General features: G+C 50.3%; 1 protein-coding gene across 2 annotated transcripts; it reads right to left on the bottom strand.

The window, feature by feature from the left end:
• Nucleotides 1-2,208: 2,208 nt before the first annotated feature.
• Nucleotides 2,209-19,539, bottom strand: DUOXA2 (dual oxidase maturation factor 2). 2 transcript variants are annotated; one of them, XM_082198790.1, is made up of 7 exons: nt 19,509-19,539; nt 11,586-11,747; nt 8,625-8,682; nt 8,114-8,248; nt 7,059-7,272; nt 4,658-4,869; nt 2,209-3,255 (listed from the first exon to the last, which is right to left on the bottom strand). In XM_082198790.1, exons 2-7 carry the CDS (start codon nt 11,730-11,732, stop codon nt 3,053-3,055), a joined length of 969 nt encoding a protein of 322 aa, XP_082054916.1. In that variant the 5' UTR covers nt 11,733-11,747; nt 19,509-19,539; the 3' UTR covers nt 2,209-3,052. The 2 variants fall into 2 exon arrangements, with proteins under 2 accessions (XP_082054916.1, XP_082054915.1); XM_082198789.1 differs by lacking the exon at nt 19,509-19,539 and adding an exon at nt 15,708-15,828.
• Nucleotides 19,540-19,887: the final 348 nt, after the last annotated feature.

The raw sequence follows: 19,887 nt of genomic DNA, 5'->3' as shown, positions 1-19,887 counted from the left end.
TCAGTCGCCGCTTTGGTTGGCAATGTACCCCAATAGTCCTGCTCTGCATGCAGCTAAGAGACCCTCAAGGTCTCTCCTGTTTCCCAGGATGTTCTCAGGTATGGAGAGCTAATGATCACTTCTCCTTCTTGCTTCTGCTCCACCCTAGCTCAGTGTATCATACCCGAAGGCCAGAGCCATTCCCACATCTTATTCCCTTCTAATATAGGAAGCTACAGTACCTTATACCAAATCAGATCATTGGACCGTCTAGCTCACTAATGTCTATTGTGACTGCCAGTGGCTCTCCTAGGCTTTAGGCAGGGGGCTTTCCCAGCCCTAACTGCCAATTCCAGGGGTTGAACCTGGGACCTTCTGCCTGCAAATCAGATGTACTGCTACTGAGCTGTTGGCAAACATAATAGGGAATCCCAACCATGTGTCCAAGAGACACCTTGATACCCGAGTAGTGAGGGGGAACCTGTGGCCCTCCAGATGTTGTTGGATGCCAGCTCCCATCAGCACTGTGGGACTTGTCAATAGTCAAGAGACACTGGATGTCGTAGTCTAGCATCACCTAGAGAGCCACACGTCCCCGCCCTACTGCTGCTCCTGAGAGATATCTGAGCCTTGCTGGAAGTCATGCCACAGCTGCCTTGATGGCTCAGACAGAGCAGATGATCAAGCAGGAAACTTGGTTGCCCTTGATCACCCCAGATACCTCTTCTTCCCTTGGTGAACCTTCCTCCTTGCCTTGTTTGAAGTGAAAATTCAGGTGCATGTGTGGAATGTAGTTGAGAACCTCTGCAGAAGATCCAGCAAAGGTCTGGGGAATCTTTGGTCCTCCGTATGTTGCTGAACTACCACTCTCCTCAACCCCAGCAAGCATGCTCAAAAGCTAGGAGTTATGGGAGTTGTAGTTCAGTAACATCCAGACAGCCAAAGTCCCCCCCCCCATTTGATCTAGCAGAAGCTGCGGTGCTCAAGGAGAAGAAATCCAAAGCAGCAGGCAAAGGCAAGGCTGTCCTGCTCTCCCATTCCAACGCTTTAGCCACAACCACTGCAGTGGTGCACATAATCTTAACGTACTTCAGAAAGCCAGGAGAGCCAACCTGGTGGCCTCCAGCTACTGTGGACTCTTAATTCCCATCAGCCTCAGGCAGCCTAGCCACTGGCCACAGATTGGGGGAGTTGTGGCCAAACATCCAGCTGGCACCAGGTTGGCTAACCCTGGTTTAAAGTAACCCAAGTCCGGTTGACCCAGCTTGACCATCAAAGGCGTAGGAAGAGGGGTGGGGGGCAGATCACCCTGGGTGTCATCGCTGGGGGGGGGAGGTGACATTGGGCGCACCACCCGCCCACAACTCCCAAGCCTACCCTGAGCCGCCGATGGGCGCGGGTGACAAAAAAATTTCCACACCGGGTAGCACCTGACCTTGCTATGCCTCTGCAAACTATACATAATTGCATCAGGAATAGTACTTTATAAACCACAAGTGGAAAACCTGTGGCCTTCTAAATGCTTGAACGACATATTCCATTTCCCCTGACCCTTGGGCTCTGCTGGCTAGGGCTGATAGGAGTTGGAATTCAATAATGTCAGAATGGCCACAGGCAACTCATGCTGGGTAAAAACCAGCCTTCCCCAACCTGGTGCCCTCTGTGCATTTCAGACTACATTTTGGGGAAGGCTAGAATGAACAAAAACGCTCCAATTGAGTATCAAAACAGAAGCACTGGTGCAAATATTTCCAAGGTACAAACCTCATGATGCATCACCCAGACACATTGGCATACAACACAAATGGCTTTTACAATTTTATTAACAAGTCAGTTTACTACACAAACACAAAATGTAACATCAACGAGCTCCAAAAGGGCCTTTCCTTGGATGTACTCACTGCTTTTGAAGTGCTACATGGAGGTTGCTGCTAAAAGAGAGCTGTGCTGAAGTCTGAGATGCTTAGGAATCAGTCAAGGTGCAAGAGGGTTCAGTTCCGCATCTTGTGTGAGACTTGAGAGCTACAGTGGTGCCTCGCAAGACGAAAATAATTCGTTCCGCGAGTCTTTTCGTCTTGCGATGTTTTTCGTCTTGCGAAGCACGGTCCGTCGCAACTGCGCCTCTTCAAGCGTCTTTTTAAAAAAAGCGCAAGACGTTTTCGTCTTGCGAAGCAAGCCCATAGGGAAATTCGTCTAGCGAAGCAACGCAAAACCAAAAAACCCTTTCGTCTAGCGAGTTTTTCGTCTTGCGGGGCACCACTGTACTTCTGACATTTAGCTTGGTGGGTTTTGTCTCCCACCAAGGCAGACAGCAAAACAGCAACACCTGCTTTATATACATTGGTTTAAGCACATTTTCCAATATATTTTTGTTGCTCAGGTGAGGGGCTGCACAAGGGGTGGGAAATGTTTGGCCCTCCAGTTGCTGCTGAACTACAGATCTCCCACTGACCCCAGCCAGCAAGTATTCTGAGTCTTGTCCATTCACCTAACAGCACTAGCCTAACAGAACCCTTCCTTGCAGCCTGCCTCCTCTTCTGGACTCAATTGCCCTCTGCCTGTAACTTCTCCATGCTCATCCCTTGGTTGGTGGCCATGGAGATGGCCCCATCAGGGCAAAAGGGACTACTTCATCTGCAGTCTGCTCTCAACTGGGTCCCCCTGCCCATCCACTTCAAGGAGCAGCCACCAGCTCCCGGCCTCAGGGTTGTCTTTGGGACTCAGCATGGAAGCAGTTGGCTTTGCCTAACATTAGCTTTGGCTCTACTGCACACTTCTCTGCTTCCCGCCTTACCAGTCTCACTGGGCATCAGCCACCACTGGTTGGAGGCATTACCCAAACAAAACAAGCAAAGTGCTTTCCAGTTGTTCTCCAGACTTAATAAAAACAAGGCTGCTGAACTGCAGCTGCCGAAGGCTGTGGGCAGCGAAGAAGCCCAGCTTCCAGCTGCCCCTTTTCAGGATCAGTGCATAGGACAGAGTCATTTTTCTCTACTGGCTATTGCCAGGGCAGATCACAGTCAATGTCCCTGTTGGAAGAACAGGTCCAGAAGGTCCCACCACAAGCCTCGCTCTAGCTGTCCATGATGGTCAGCCTCAAATTGGCTGGCGAAGGAGCTGCCTTCGTTCGAGCATAGTGGGGGTTAATGTACACTTCTCCTAGCATCCCCTCTTCCTCCTCTTCATCCTCACACAGGTCAAAGAAGGCTTTTAGGAGGTCGGGGCAAGTGTAGTGAAGCGTTATCACCACGGCTCCGATCAGGAAGCAGAGCAGCCCTGGAAAACAGAGACGGACAGTCAGTTAGTGAACCAAAGACAGACTTTGTTGCTGGCGAGGAAGGAAGCCGGAATGGCATCCACTGATGAATTCATGCTTGTTTTCATGCTCAGTTTAATAAAGTTGAGAGTTTGTAGCAGTGGGTGGGGAACCTCAGGCTCAAATTAAGTTCCTCCAGGCCTTCCATAACATCTCCCCCTAACCAGCATTGTACCCTTCTCAAGCACTTTTGCTTGGAATTCTTATCATTATTATTATTTTGCTTGCCTGGATACCTTGTGCTCTTTATATGTTAATGCTTTGATCCCCAGTATTCACTTCCAATGGTTGACAGTCTATACTTGGTAATAGTCCCCCTCCCCAAAGATAATAAACACTGAGTTTTATGTGTCAACAGACAACCGTGAATTCTCTGCAAGGATCCCCCATCCAGAGCTCTGTGCAACAATAGGGTGCCCATCCACATAACTACATGTGCAAGTAGACTCACAAGAGACCATTTGCATGGTCCATGGTGACAGCAACCAACACTGGTCCAGCGCTGCTTGTGTCATTCTCAATTCAGTGTTGGAACGGTGCACAAATGCTGTAGGGTGCACAATTCCTATATCATTCAGTGTGGTGCAGTGGTTAGAGTTGGACTAGGGTGGCTTGGGTCCAAATACCCACTTGGTGGTGAGGTTCACACCGTGGAGGATGCTACTACCATTTGGGACTGGTAGGGTGGAAGCCAGAACACATGGCTGGCAGAGACAACTCATTAATAATAATAATTATTATTTATTATTACTACAGTGGTACCTCTGGATACGAACGGGATCCATTCCGGAGCCCCGTTCACATCCTGAAGCAAACGCAACCTGTGTCTGCGCGTTGCGATTCACCACTTCTGCGCATATGCGTGATGTCATTTTTGAGCGTCTGCGCATGCGCAAGCGGCGAAACCTGGAAGTAACGCGTTCCGTCACTTCTGGGTCGCCACGGAGCGCAACCTGAAAACGCTCAACCTAAAGCAACTTCAACCCAAGGTATGCCTGTATTAATTATTATTATTATTATTATTATTATTATTATTATTATTATTCAGGCTTTGCCTCCTCTGCCTCCTCTTCCCTGCTGAATTCTGAAAGGGGAAACACAAATTGAGGAGGAAAATGGCAGCAGAGCCTTCCCCTGGACTGGTCATCAATGAAAAGGCAGGCAGCGGGGGCTGTTTGGGGGGGGGCAGGCAGAGGTTGCTCTGAACCCCAGCCACTGAAGATAAGCTCAGGTTACCAGACGTCCCCATTTCCAGGGGACAGTCCCTGGATTTACAAACCAGTCCCCATCCAAAATCCATTGAAGTTGAAAAGTGTCCCTGGATTCATTGAAAAAAATCTGGTAACCTTAAGATAAGCTCACCTGTGGCCAGTGTCAGCCAGAAGGATGCGCCATAGGCGAGCTGCAAGGAGGTGGGGCCGAACTGGATGACGCAGGAAGCACTCCTCCCGGTGGAGAAAGAGAGCAGAGCAAAGATGAGGAAGCCGCCTGTGACGAGGGTCATGTAGCCGCCATAGACGGGGACCGGCATGGAGAAGAGCATGTTGGAGACCAGCCAGGCGCAGAAGGCAACCCTGCAGGGAAGAGACAAAGCGCTCGCCATTTATCGCAGCTCAGAGGAGGAGAGACCCGCTCCTCGGGCAGAAGGTCAACTGGTTTAGGGGCTGGATGGGGAGGGGAGGGTTTTCACGCTGCGGGACAGAGAAGACCCAACGCAGCATCTGCGGTGGAGGGAATTCTCGGCGCAATCCATTGCACCACAAAGCGACCGGCAACCCAAATCTGGATGTTGGGAGATTCAGGGGGCAGGCAAAAGGGAAGGCCTTCTTCCTGTGCAAGTGCCTGGTTGGAGGATGGATGGCGGGTTATGGATTGAGGTTGAATCCTGACAAGACAGAAGTACTATTTGGGGGGGACAGGGGGTGGGCTGGTATGGAGGACTCCCTGGTCCTGAATGGGGCAACTGTGCTCCTGAAGAACCAGGTACGCAGCCTGGGAGTCATTTTGGACTCACAGCTGTCCATGGAGGCACAGGCCACTTCTGTATCCAGGGCAGCTGTCTACCAGTTCCATCTCATACGCAGGCTGAGACCCTACCTGCCCACGGACTGTCTCGCCAGAGTGGTGCATGCTCTGGTTATCTCCCGCTTGGATTACTGCAATGCGCTCTACGTGGGGCTACCTTTGAAGGTGACTCGGAAACTACAACTAATCCAGAATGCAGCAGCCAGACTGGTGACTGGGAGCGGCTGCCAGGACCACATAACACCGGTCTTGAAAGACCTACATTGGCTCCCAGTACGTTTCCGAGCACAATTCAAAGTGTTGGTGCTGACCTTTAAAGCCCTAAACGGCCTTGGCCCAGTATACCTGAAGGAGCGTCTCCACCCCCATCATCCTGCCCAGACGCTGAGGTCCAGCGCTGTGGGCCTTCTGGTGGTTCCCTCACTGCAAGAAGCCAAGCTACAGGGAACCAGGCAGAGGGCCTTCTCCTGCCCTGTGGAACGCCCTTCTATCTTCTACCTGACCTTTAGAAGACATCTGAAGGCAGCCCTGTTTAGGGAAGTTTTTAATGTGTGACATTTTAATGTATTTTTAACTGTATTTGTTGGAGGCAGCCCAGAGTGGCTGGGGAGACCCAGCCAGATGGGCAGGGTACAAATAATAAATAAATAAATAAAAATAAAAATAATTATTATTAATGCAGTGCATGGTTAAACTATGGAACTCGCTGCTGCAGGAGACAGCAGTGACGGCCACCAACTTGGATGGTTTTGAAAGAGGACGGGCCAAATTTGAGGAGGAGAAGGGGGCTCTTGATGGCTCCCAGCCACAGTGGCTGTGCTGTGCCTCCATGGATAGAAGCAGTAGAGCTTCCAAATTCTGAACAGGAGCCAGTGGTGGCTTAACAGTTAGAGTGTCAGACTAGGGGCTGGGAGGCCAGGGTTCGAATCCCCACTGGGTCATGAAGCTCCCTGGGTGACCTTGGGCCACTCACTGCCTCTCAGCCTAACCTACCTTTCAGGGTTGATGTGGGGGTTAAATGGGGGAGAGGGAGAACTATGGAAGCCACCCAGAGTTTCACAGAGAGAAGGTTGGGATATAAATGCAACAAATAATACTTTCAGTTGCTGGGAAACTCAGGAGGGGAGAGGGCTCGTGGGATTGGGGCCGGTTTGCGGGTTTCTCTCAGGCATCTGAGAGAGAACAGGATGCTGGACTAGATGGGCCAGGGGCCTGATCCTGCAAGGCCCTTCTTACATTCTCATGCATTATCCTGCACAACAACATTCTGGTGCAAAACATTTCATGGCTAAATTGACTTTAGACTTGACGCCACCTTGGAAACAGGCCTCAATTCGCAGCATCTCCATCCAAAAACTCAGCTAAGCAGCTTCTGGAAAGATCTTCTGTCTGAAGCCCTGGAAGCAGAGCCTACCAGCGAGTTGGCCTTCCTCATCCCAGTGCCCCACCCCTGATGCTCCTGTGACTCCAGCACCCATCACCCCCGACCATTGGTCAGGCTGGTGGAGGCTGATGTCTGATCACTTCCAGCTCCTTTCAAAGTGCAGTGCAAAGCAGCTCTTCGAAAGGGGCTTCTGGAGACCCCCATGGGCAAAATAATGTGACTTGGTGATTGGGGCAGGGTTCCACCCAGAAGGCAATGGGGAGATAAGAGCCTGGGCTTGCTGGTCTCAAACAGTCCCCCCCCCATCCCGGTGAGGTCCCCCCCCCATTCAGGAGCCTGGCGAGTCCCACTCACCACAGGGTGGCTGACGCATAGTGCCCTGCCATTCTGTAGAGGTGATGGAGGCCGCAGGGACTGTCCCCGGTGAACTTTTCTGCCACGTAGAGGATGGGGCTGGGCAGGCCGTGCTCCAAGCCTTCGTCAAAGTCGTTGTCATAGTTTGCCCCAAACCACCAGGAGAAATGCTCATTGTAGTTGATCGTTTCATTGAGCTGTTCCACGGGGCTTCCTACAGAGGCAAGATTGGTTAGTGTCCAAGGAAGGGCTGGGTTTATGAAGCGGTAGCCAGGGGCAAATGAAGGCGTCGTGACACCCAGGGCGGGACGTTGCTACGTAGGGCGCATGTGTGGCGTTGCTACGTACGGTGCATGCGTCGTACGTAGCGACGGCACACATGCGCTGTACATAGCGGTTTACCGCCGCTCCAGCGCCATATGGAGGGTGCGGGGATCCTCTCATGCGGCTGTAGCGGCGACAGAGGGATCCCAATGCCGTCTGTATGGCGTTGGAGTGGTGCCAGCGGCAAGCCGCTATGTACAGCGCATGTGCAGTGTCGCTACGTACAGCACATGTGTGCAATGCCACACATGCTCTATACATGTGGCAAACTGCTATGTACTGCAAATGTGCGCCATTGCTACGTACAGCGCATGTGGCAATATACTGCAATATACTGCAATATACTGCTATGTACATGTGGCAAACTGCTAAGTACTGCGCATGCGCGACGTCACTATGTGCAGCGCATGTGTGCAACATTGCACATGCGCTGTACATAGTGGTTTGCCGCTGGTGCTGGGATCCTCTGCTCACAGTTGCAGCCGAGAATGGCGGATCCTCCACAAGGGGCTGCAGTGGCGTGATGGCTGCTCACACCACCGTGGGGTGCCTTCTTGTCACCCCCCCCGACATAGCACCTGGGGTGCACCCCACTGCACCCCCATTGCAACTCCCCTGGCGGTCCCGTAAATACTGTAGCTTGAACTGATAGGACTGTGAAATGTTGGGGCACATGTGGAAACACGCTGTTAGGACTCACCCCCCCCCCGGTGTTGGCACCCCAGACTCACCAACTAGAGTGACGTTGAGTCCTGCCAGACCGACGTGCAGCCCGATCTCTGCATGGACCTTAGCTGGGCTGAAAGACTTGTAGGTGGTGATCGCTGTTCCCTGTGCCCTTTCCCAGTCAGAGGTGAAGTGGACAGCTGCAGAGGTGTGGAAAGTCTGAGTGTCGGGCGCAGGAGAGTGTTGCCAGCTCTCTTTTGGGATGGCAGTTCCCCCAGATTTGACCCCTTTAGTTCCACACACCACCACCCTCTGCAATCACAGATTAGCAGCCGAGGTTTGCAAATGTGGGTCAGGTCAACACCACGCTTTTAAGGCACACGGCTTCTCACAAAAAAATCCTGGGAAATGGCTGTTTTACCCTGTGCAAAGCTGCCATTCCCAGCACCCTGAACTTACTACAGTTCCCAGGACTCTTTTTGGGGAGGGGACTTTAAATCCACAGCGTGGATGTGAGCACAAACGAAGGCCAAAGACGGAGAAGTTTGCTGAGGTCAGATGGAGAAGGGGACTCACCAACGATGACCCCTCCGATAAAAAGGCTTGCGATGACCCGGAAAAGCCAGTACAGCCTCTGCCAACAAAAGAGAACAGAAAGTCAAAGGGGGAAAGAGGATTTGCTTTTTCACTTGGGTTACATCTCCCTTCCACACCACTCCCACTGCCACCCAGCCCTACTTGCCATGGGGGTGGGGAGGAGGGTTTGCAAGGGGCCGGGTGGGAAGGTTCCAGGGGCCATATCTGGCCCATGAACTGGTGGCTCTGCATCGCTGCTTTAAAGCAACAGTTTTGGGAGAGAGTTCGGTTTTTTAACTGAGCAGCATCAGCAGGGTTGGTGTTCCCCTGAACTAAACTCCTCCTCCCCCAGCTGCTAATTAATTAATTAAAAGCATTTCAAACTGCTTCATATTTCAGAAAAAAACACCACTAAGCCCTGCACAGCAAGTACAACATCCACTGAAACAAACCAATAACAGAATAAAAACCATCTAAAAGCAAATAAAGCAAGTGATCAAGAGAATTCAGACGCGTAAAATGGGGTCCAATCTTAGGGATCAAAGAGGATCTGGGCAAAAAGATGCCTGAAGGAACTGACAGCTGCTGCTTCATGTATGGCAGAGGGGAAGGCATTCCACATTACTGGGCAACAGCAGAAAAGCCCCGCTTTGGGGGTCCCCACCCTATAATGGTTTGCAAGGTGCACTGCAAAGTGTCAAAGGGATCTCAAAGGTCTATCCATACAGGGGCAGGCGGCCTTTAAAGTAACCTGGTCCTAAGCCACCCTGAATATGGGCCCATAGCTATTTGACAGCCAGTACAGTTCCCTCTGGGACGCGGGTGGCACTGTGGGTTAAACCACAGAGCCTAGGACTTGCCTATCAGAAGGTCGGCGGTTTGAATCCCCGCGACGGGGTGAGCTGCCGTTGCTCAGTCCCAGCTCCTGCCAACCTAGCAGTTTGAAAGCACATCAGAGTGCAAGTAGATAAATAGGAAGGTAAACGGCGTTTCCGTGCACTGCCACATGACCCAGAAGCTGTACGCCGGCTCCCTTGGCCAATAAAGTGAGATGAGCGCCACAACCCCAGAATTGGTCACGACTGGACCTAATGGTCAGGGGTCCCTTTACCTTTACCTTTTTACAGTTCCCTCTACACAGGGGTAAGATATGTGTATCTGGGTGCTGTCAACCTGTTAATCATGTCCTGGAATATAGGCAGACATGATACTGATACCTGCATTTCCCCCCACCCTTCTGTGAGTTTAAGGGGTGGGGCTGGGGGGTGTGATCAGGAAAATGCAGCAGGGGAGAGGAGATGGTTAAACGCAGCCCCCACCAGCTTCATGAGAGTAGGATGCTGAATTAAGAGTGTTGAATTAAGGCTGGACCTGGGTTCAAATCCCACTCGGCTACAAATCTCAGTCACTATCTCTCAGTCCGGTCTACTTCACAGGGCTGGGGTGAGGACAGAGCAGAGGAGAAGAGAAGGGAGAACCTTTCGCACCTGCTGCCTTGAGATCTTTGGAGGAAAGGCAGGACAGAAATGTAGTTCTAAAATCACAGTAATAATAAATACACAGCATAGCACAGTGTCTGTCTCCCCCTGGTGGTCACACTCCTGTGAATACACCATGCCAGTTCTTTTAGGGTGGGGGACAGGGAAGGAAATGTACTCCTGAAAAGGTTGATAAAACTACCAGGATTTTATTTTTTAATGTTTCCTTTCCATTTTAAGAATGTGACATTATACCTTTGTATTCTGGCTCTAACCACTGTGGAGACTGCCACTGAGTCTGCCTTCCCCACTCCCAGGGTGGGCTTCGATAATATGGCACCCTGAGTGAGGCCAAAATTTGGCACTTTCCTCCTAAGTATTTATTTTCACAATAATTCCTTTTGGTACAGTTGCTTTTTTATGATTCTTCTCAGCAGGTTTCCATATTACAGTGGTACCTCTAGATACGAACGGGATCCGTTCCAGATCCCCGTTCACATTGTGAAGCGAATGTAACCCACGCATGCGCAGTTAACCACTTCCGCGCATGCGCACATCATTTTGACCATCTGCGCATGTGCAAGTGGCGCAACCTGAAAGCACTCGACCTGAAGCATATTTAACCCGAGGTATTTATTATTATTATTATTATTATTATTATTATTATTATGCGCACCCTCAGCTCAGCACCCTGTGTGAGAAACCTCCCGTACCACCCTAAATCCAGCGCTGATCACTCCCTTTCCTTTCCTGCATAAACATTCACTCACAGTTGCATCATGCAGCTGCAAGTCTCTGTGGTTTTATGGTTTTGCACACAAAGACAGGCACACCCACACACCGCCAAATAACTGAAGATAGTTGTGTCGTCGTATGGAGATGGTGCTATGCACAACAGGTTGCAAACACAGCTCCAAAGCCCTTTTCTTCTTAAATACTAATTCCTTCTAACAGCAAAGTCGGGTACCACCTTTCCTTCCTGCCACCCCTTTGATGCCTCTCCTTTGCTCAAAATCGCAGCCTCCCAAGGCTGCTTTTCATTTAAAATGAATGCAAATGTATTGCCGTTTCATTGCAGGGATCAATAATACGCTCTTCTGAGCACAAAGGGCAACACAGGGAGCTGCCTTTTGTCCAGGGGAGGAACGGTCGCCGGGAGAAGAAACATTAGAGTGCTCCTGTAGCAGCACAACTGGATGCAGCAAAACATGTCTCTCCTGTGTTGGTCTCTACAGCCACCGCAGGTGCTGTAATACTCCAATGGTTTGATTTCGCCCCTGAAGGCTCACTCCTCACAAACGGATGGCAACAATACTCTGACCCCATATTATCAACACTGGTTGGCAGCAGCTTCCCGGCATTTTCAGGCGTGACTCTCTCTGAGCCAAACTAGGAGAAGTCAGGAAGTGAACCTGGGCCCACCTTCTAGCAAAGCAGATGATCTACTACTCAGATTTGGTCCTCCTTCAATAACAGTACTCACCGCTCTGCCCCGAATTCCAGGAAGGATGAGCAGGAAGCTGAAGGCAATTACAAGGAAGACAATAATTACAACGATGGTATCCACATCAAAGACAAAGGGCTTCCTGGGTTGGGGGTAAAAGGGATAGATGCCATCAAAGAGCGTCATTCTGAGGCAGGATACCTGCAAGACAGAGGTGAAAGGTGAGTCAAACGCTGCCCAGATCCAGAGCTGCCGAGGCCTCATGCGCCTTGGTCCTATGCGCAGATACCCTTTATGTCTTAAGTGGGCTAATTTGGCCCACCTAAAATACTGTTGCAAATCTGGGATAAGAGAGTTTGGTGTGCAAAGGGCACCCATAATGGCCAGTGTTAGTGAATGTTAGAAGATAATTCATGGTAGAATTTAGATAATATTTGGGAGTGCTGAAGGGAAGATGCCTGGGAAGATAGAAGACAAAAGTCATAGAAGCAAGTCATTAACCCTTCAGTGGAAACCATCAACCAAGCAAGCAAGCTTGGTAAGGGGACGAGGTTGCCAAAGTGATGGGAGCAATCGTGCGTGATGTGATACGGAAAAAATGTTGTGATTTAAGAAACAGGTCTGCAGAAGGGGTGAGCAAGACAGAGGGAGGAGCTGCTTGGAGCAGCGGTTCTTGGGAAGAACGAAAGTGGGCCAAATTCCAGGCAGAGGCCAGGCAGGGAGGATCATCTTGGCAGGCAGAGACAGAGGCACAGAGATGATGCCTTGGACTCAGGTGCTGCACTGCTCTGGGGAACGAGCCCCTTTTGAGATGTACCGTAATACTCCAACCAGCGGTTCTCAACCTGTGGGTCCCTAGATGTTGTTGGACTACAACTCCCATCATCCCTGACCACTGGTCATGGTAGCTAGGAATGATGGGAATTGTAGTCCAACAAATATCTGGGGACCCACAGGTTGAGAAACAGTGCTCCAAACTCTCTCCACAGTAGACCCAGATATAAATATGTGTACAATAAACTATATTTCTTAAAGGCACTGCTGTGCCTCAATTTCCCAATGGAAACCCAACCCAGGGTGGGCACCTGGAACCCCCTGGAATCCTGCGACGGCTTGGCAGAGTTTGGAAGGTGGCGCATAAGCTCTGTAGCAATATGACGTGACTTGGAGAGATTTTGCAGAAGAGGGCAACTGTATGTTTAACTCTTATGCCACCTTTACTCCAAAGAGCTTGAGGTGTGTCTCCCTTAAAAAAAGCCAAAAACAAACAAACTTAACAGCCCTGCAAGGTAGGGTAGCTGAAAAATACAAACTTCAGCAGGCAGCCTGGGCAGATGGCCAGCCAGCCAAAGAAAACAGAGGTCACGCCCATCAGTCACGGACAAAGAAAAGGGCTTGGCTACTGTCCCTGCCCCCAGTCCTGCTAATAACTCCCACCTGCCCCATGGCAAAAGGTTGGGCGGCCCTTCAAATCGTCTGAGAAATGTTTGCGGAGCAACAACAGGTTTTAGCTCCATCACTGACTGTTTCCCCAGCATCCTACAAAGTTTTTGATCATCTTCCCACGCTTTTGGAGAGGAAGCTTGGGTCTGGGAAGCGCCTGGAGTTGTGAGAGTCAGTGTGATGGTTTTAACATCAGATTAGGACCTCAGACTTTGAAATAAGGAATATTATGGAGAAAGGAACTGGAAAGGTGTGTGTGTGTGTGTGTGTGTAATTGTGTGCCACATCATATAGCCCCCTCATGCTAAAAAGAAAAAGGAAAACCCAATGTCACCTGACCTCCCTAGTTTTGAAGCACACAATATACAGGACACATGACAGCTGCTGTAATTTTGAGAGCTAGTTTGGGGTGATAGTTGGGCTGGAACTGGGGAAATCAGGTTCAAGTCTCCACCCAGCTATGACAGCAACTGGCCTTAGGCAGTCACTGCCACTTGGTTTCGCCTTCCTCACAGGGCTGTTGTAGTGATGAAAGAGGCCACCGTGAGATTGTTGTAGGAAGAGTGGGATGAAAAAGGTAGCAAACAGAGCTACACAGGAGGTCAGCTACTCAGATCTCCCACATCCTCGCTGGACGTTTAAAGCACGTGTGCAGCTTCTCCCAAAGAATCCTGGGAACCGTAGTTTGATAAGGGCACTGGCATATATAACTGAGGGATAAACTACAGTTCCCAGGGTTCGGGGGGGGGGGCGCAGAGCTTTAAATGTATGATGAGAAGCTAACACAAAAAAGTGTGTGCATGCTCATTTACATCCAAGTAGCAGCGGGGCAGTGGCAGACGACGACTCGAAAGTTAACCCTTCCTGCTCACATCTGCCCCCACCCTTCAATCTGAAGTTAGCGCAGGTAGCAAACAGTCAGTACTTAAGAGGAAATCTGCTTGCCCAAACGGGCATTTTGGCGATCAGGACGCGCGACCAACGGCATTAAAAGCGGGGAGTGATATTCCCCTACCCCAGCCCAGCGGTAGCCAACGTGGCGCCCGCCTTCACCGCTGAACTACATCTCCCATCATCCTTGACTACTTGACGCGGCGGAGGCTCAGGCGCTGATGAGAGTCCCACAGCTTTTGCAGGACACCCCTTTGCCTCACCACCCTCTGGGGAAAAACCCACCCGCGTCTGGAAAATCTGAGGCTGCAGACCGCGGGGGTGGGGTGGGGGGCAGCGGTACTGCAAAATAGAGACGCCGCTGCTTGTCCTCCGTGCCGCGGCCACGCGGAGCCCGAAACGCGCGACGCCCCACCGCGCCCTGCAGGGTTGGGCAATGGGAAATGTTCGACGGGCGGGAGCCGCTCAAGAAAAGCCGGTCGCCTTAAGAACACAAGAAGAGCCCTGCAGGGCCAGCCCAAAGGGCAGGTCCCTCTCTGCCAGGGCCAAAACAGACGCCTGTGAGGAAGCCCTCGAGCAGGGCACGAGCGCCGCAGCGCACTCCCCAGCCCCAGGTAGGCACCCATCCTCGAGGTAATAGGGAGCCATTGCGCTTGGTAGTCCGCCGGTATATGGGCCGGCAAGCGGCTTATAAAAAGGGAGGCGGGCTGCAGACGTCTGAGGCGCGCGTCTTCCCCGACGGCAGAGCGCCGTTTTTCAAAGGAGAGGGTCGGGAGCTAAAAAACACTCGGGAAATGTACAGATGGGCACCCACTGCCCCTAAGGCTCCCTGCTAGTGGCAGAAAAAGAGGGGGAGAGCGCTCTGCGCACGCTCAGAGACAAAACCTTCTATCCCCAACGGGAATCGCCCCCCCCACCGCGTCCCGTTTGGAGTCAAATACACTTTTGAGAAAGGGGTTTGGCTGCCACCTTTGGAATCTCCCTGCATTAGTAGATCCCATGGGGATCTACTAACCTCTGGTGACGGTCAGCGGGCATCTGTGAACACTAAACATCTTGCGCATCCTGTGAACGCCCAGGGACACTCGCTTCTATTGCCCGCGTGAGGCTGGAGGGAGTTGAGCTTGAAAAGCGGTTCAAAGGGATGGATTTGCTCTGCTTTACGGAATCACAAAGTTGGAGGGGAACCCGAGGGTCATCTAGTCCAACCCCCTACAATGCAGGAATTTCTCTTAGATCATACATGACAGGTGTCCATCCAACCTCTGCTTAGAAGTCTCCTTTGGAGCCTCAGTCTAGGGACCCTGGAGGTGGCGGCGCGGAGGAGAGACTTGCGGGGTCTTTGCCGTCTCCTCCTCCCTGCTTGGGCCCGTCCCGTCGGGCAAAGGCAAAGGCGCTCCGCGGCGAGCGCCCCCTTCTGCGCGGCCGTGAGCAGAGCTGCGCGGGAGACTTACCGTCTAAGCGGCGCCGTCTAAGCTGAGCGCAGAGCGGGCTGTGGGCGCCCAGCGCGGGGAGGCGCTCTTATATAGCGGCCGGGAGGGTCGCGTGCCGGCGTCATGCAAATGAGGCACTCGGCCCCGCCCCCGGCCCCTCCCTCCCCGCCCGGCTCCGACGGGACGGGCGGCATTCCGGACAGACGCAGCGGCGACGGTGGTGCGCGGACACCGGGGAGAGAGAAGCGTCAGCGGCGGTGGCAAGGACGACCGCAGCAGTAGGCGCAGCGGCTCAGGTGAGGTAGGCGAGGCCGGGGGCAGGACAGGGAGGGTGTCCGGGGCGCGGGGCGAACAGCAGGGTTGGAAGGAGCGGGCGAGAGGGGGAGACATTCACCTGGGAAAAGAAGGCAGCAGGTTGCCTCCTCGTCTGCCGCGAGGATCAAGCGTAGCTCTTTTTCGTTGCCCGACGGCAAAGATCCCGAGAAAGGAAGCCGTGGGAAGTGCGCGCTGGGAACTGTTCTTCTTAGGGAAACCTTCTTCTCCACATCTGTGGACTACTGAAGGTAATGGGGCCCTTTATGTGTGATATTTTAGAGCAGGCATAGGCACACTCCAGCCCTCCAGATGTATGGGACTACAATTCCCACCATCCCTAGCTAACAGGACCAGTGGTCAGGGATGATGGGAATTGTAATCCCAAACATCTGGAGGGCTGCAGTTTGCCTATGCCTGTTTTAGCGAGCAGGCTAGCAGGCTCCCATTACTTACATCATAGGAGCCTACACAAAGCAAAACACTGTTGCTGTATGTAGGTTTTATTTTATTTGTTTTTTATCTTATATGTTCAAAATGTACATCCAGTTGTTTTTTTCTTTAATTTTTTGGGGGGGCCCTAGAGAGTGGGTCCCTAAGCTATAGCTTGTTTAGCTTATACATAAATCCGGCACTGCACCCAGCATGCACACACACAGAGGAACTTGCAGACTTTTAAGTCTTAAGGCAATTTTATTGCCTTCTATTACCTACCCATTGTTACTTTGGAAGGAAAAAAAAGCATGGCTAAGTTTCACCACTGGAGGACAGAATAACAGTGCAGGCGTTTTGTATATGATGCAGTCTGGAATTTCTACCAAGTGCCTGCGTTTACATGCACATCCATGCATATTAGGGATAGTCAGTGTAGGACTACAACTCCCATCAGCCCCTGCCATCATATGCCTGCCAGCATCTGGAGGACATCACACTGGCTTTCCTCAGTATTTACTTTATCTGATGCCATCCTTTGGTCTACATACTATTCATTCAGACTTGGAATTCATGTATATGTGCCAACCACATTTCAGGACCAACCGTGACACGTGTCGTGTGTTGTGGTTCCCTTCCTGACTGCAAAGGCGCCAGGTGTAAAGGACAGAGGGCGCATTCCTGGACACATTGGAACTTGTGCCAATCTGAAGTGGCTTGGTCCAGCATGTAGCACACTCTGACTGCTGCAGTGTAATTTTGGGGTGATTTTTGATGTGGGAAGGCCTTAGCTCAGTGGTAGAAAACATGCGTCGCATGAAGCAGGTCCCAAAGACCTCTCCAAACTGAGTAAAGGGGTGGTAAAATGGCAAATGCAATTCAATGCAAAAAAGTGTAATGTGATATCTGTGGGAGCAAAAAAAATAATCTTAGTTTCACATACATGCTCACAGAGTCTGAACTGGAGGTATTATACCAGGAGGAAGACCTTGGGGTCATAGTAGATAGCTCAGTGAAGATATTGACCCAATGGCCATAAAAAAACAAAAAACAAATTCCATGCTAGGGATCGTTAGGAAAGGAATAGAAAATAAAACTGCCAATATCATGATACGGTTATACAAATCTATGGTGCGACCGTACTTGGAGTACTGTGTACAGTTCTGGTCTCCTCTAAAGAAAATTAGAGGAAAGGCGAGTAACAGGCAACATGATAAAAATGGATAACCTTATGCATGGCATGGAGAAAGTGCATAGAGAAAAGTTTTTCTCCCTCTCTCAAAATGCTAGAAATTGTGGGCATCCCATGAAGGTGAATTTTGGGAGATTTCAGACAGATAAAAGAAAGCACTTCTTCATGCAGCACATAGTTAAGCTCATAGCTGTCAACTTTTCCCTTTTCTTGCGAGGAATCCTATTCAGAATAAAGGAATTTCCCTTAAAAAAAGGGAAACGTTGACAGCTAAGGGACTTGCTCCTGCGGTTCCCAGTGATAGCCACCAGCTTGATGGAGGAGAGGGGTAGGAATGGCTACTAGCCATAGATCGTTGTGCTTTGCTTTCCAGTGTTGTATGCAACATTGTATGCTATGGTGTACTTCCATAATTGCAGGCAGCAATGCTTCTGGGTACCAGTTGCTGGAAACCACAGGAAGGGAGAGGGCTCTTGTGACCATGTTGTGCTTGCTGGTTTTCCATTGGGGCATCTGATTGGCCACTGTGGGAACAGGATGCTGGACTAATGGGCCATTGGTCTGTTCCAGTAGGTTATTCTGATGTTCTTATCTGAGTTTGCTTGCCTGCCTGAACTCTTGAGTGGTACCCAAGGTGAGGTAGCCCATGAGGTCTTCTGGTAAGTTGTGATGGATGTCGTCTTCCAGACACCCAGCTTTGCTAGTTCTTTCCACTTACTTGATGTTGCACTTAGAAGTACATTCAATGCTGTCTTTGAGTGCATTGTATTTGGAATGCTGTAAGGAGATATTTGCCTTAAGCAAGAGGTTCCACTCTGGGTGAAAGCAGAAGGCTCGTGTTTTTCTAAACCCAGGATTCAAGCCCCCCCCCACCCCCCCTTTAAATGCCTCTAACTGCATTTGCCAATCAGGTGCAATAACGTTGAAGGAATGTCCTGAATTTCTGGGATTTTTGTTTCAACACTTGCAAATGTACACACACCTTAGAATGACTCACACCTGTTGGTTATTTCAAAACATATTTATTCAACACAAATATAGTTGCTTGTGTGTGTGTGTGTGTGTGTTTGTTTGTTTCTATCTACACCCTTTCAGATTCTTTTGTGAAGAGTTGTGAATGAAGGGTGTGTTGTCAGTAGCAAAAGCTGCCTCTTTTTTGCAACAGAGTTCCTTGACGTGAAACAGATGGAACTGCTTGTCTTCTGCTAGTGCATTCACGGAACTCCTAACGTTTTGTTGTCATAGTACTGTATTTGCAAGTCTTAGAGGAGTAATAGGAAGTGCATCTATGCAGGCAGGAGTATGTTAAGATCTACCTTCAAAGTAAATGCTTTACTTGAATAAGGAGCAAGGAAGGCCCCATCTGCGCTATAAATGTTAAGCACAACCATACCACTTTAAGCAGTCATGGTTTTGCCCCCAAAATCCTGGGAACTGTAGTTTGTTAAGGGTGCTGAGAATTTTTAGGAGACTTATCTAACTACAGTTACCAGAATTCTTTGTGGGGGCGAATCATGCCGTTTAAAGTGTTGTGGTTCTGCATTAAATGTATAGTTCAGACAGGACCCAAGAGGTTATAGTCAGTGGAAGCCACTTGACCTGAAGACCCTTTTCAGAGTACAGTATGTGGAGCTCATTGGTATAGAATCCTATATACTAATAGGAAGCTCATTCTCTGAGTGAGGATTCTTAAGAGTTGCCAATATTACTCCTACTAGGAACAGACACGTTGAAATTAACAGGCATGACTAATATAGGCCCATTATTTTCAGTGGCTCTACTCTGAGTAAAAGTTCATTGGCTACAACCTTTATGTAGCCAAATCAGCACTTCCACACTTGCACAAGAGGGAAGTAGCGGGCATACAAAACATCCTTTTTGCTGGGGGCAGGTAGAATGGAGGGAACAAAAAACATGGGGGACGAGCAATGTAATGGAGTACTTTGCAAGAGGGCATGGCTGGCTGGCTGGAATCCTGAACAGGAGCAGTCTACGCTGTAATATTTTGTTTGAGGTTCCTCTTGCCTTGAGCATAAATATAACCCCCCCCCTTTTAAAAGAGTTAAATAAATGCAAGGTGGATAGATGTCAGGACATTCACTGACTCTGGCAGCCAAAAACATAATATAGTCCCAGTGACTATATATATGCCCAGAGCAGAGATGTAGAACCTTCTCAGCCTGAGGGCCACATTATTTTCTGGGGAACTTTCTAGGGGCCACAGATGAAAGTGGTTAGAGTAATTAACATAAACTTTACCTTTGTATAACTGGCTGGTTCCTCCGCACTGTCACACACTGTTCTCCATTCTCTATCCAGCCAAGCAAGAAACCTTGCCTGAAAGCAAGGACACATTCAAGGCAGACAAAAAACAAAAAACGTGCCTGAGGAGAGTGCAAAACAGGGCCCGAGAGAATGGATGTGGCCTGTGGAGAGAGGATGTGGCTTGGAAGAGTCCCGGTGACCAAGCAGAGAGGCCTGGAGGGCCACATTTGGACCCAAGGACCAGGGTCAGAAGAAGTCTAGGAAGCCAAACAAAAGGAGACGTAAGGGGTGGGTGAAGCATCCTTACTGGCGGCGTGGAAAAGTTAGAGTGGCCAAGGATGCTAGAAAAAGCAAAACCGTTCATATGCTGCAG

This window comes from Podarcis vaucheri (genome assembly GCF_965113315.1).
Source record: "Podarcis vaucheri genome assembly, chromosome: 14".
Lineage (NCBI taxonomy): Eukaryota > Metazoa > Chordata > Lepidosauria > Squamata > Lacertidae > Podarcis > Podarcis vaucheri.
This window is presented reverse-complemented; position numbering and strand designations above follow the sequence as displayed.

Coding starts and splice junctions, on each gene's coding strand:
- DUOXA2 (XM_082198790.1), bottom strand. CDS start 11,732: ATGACGCTCTTTGATGGCATCTATCCCTTTTACCCCCAACCCAGGAAG. Junction 8,683..11,585: donor CTGGAATTCGGGGCAGAGCG/GTGAGTACTGTT, acceptor TTTTGTTGGCAG/AGGCTGTACTGGCTTTTCCG. Junction 7,273..8,113: donor ACTCAACGTCACTCTAGTTG/GTGAGTCTGGGG, acceptor TTGCCTCTGTAG/GAAGCCCCGTGGAACAGCTC.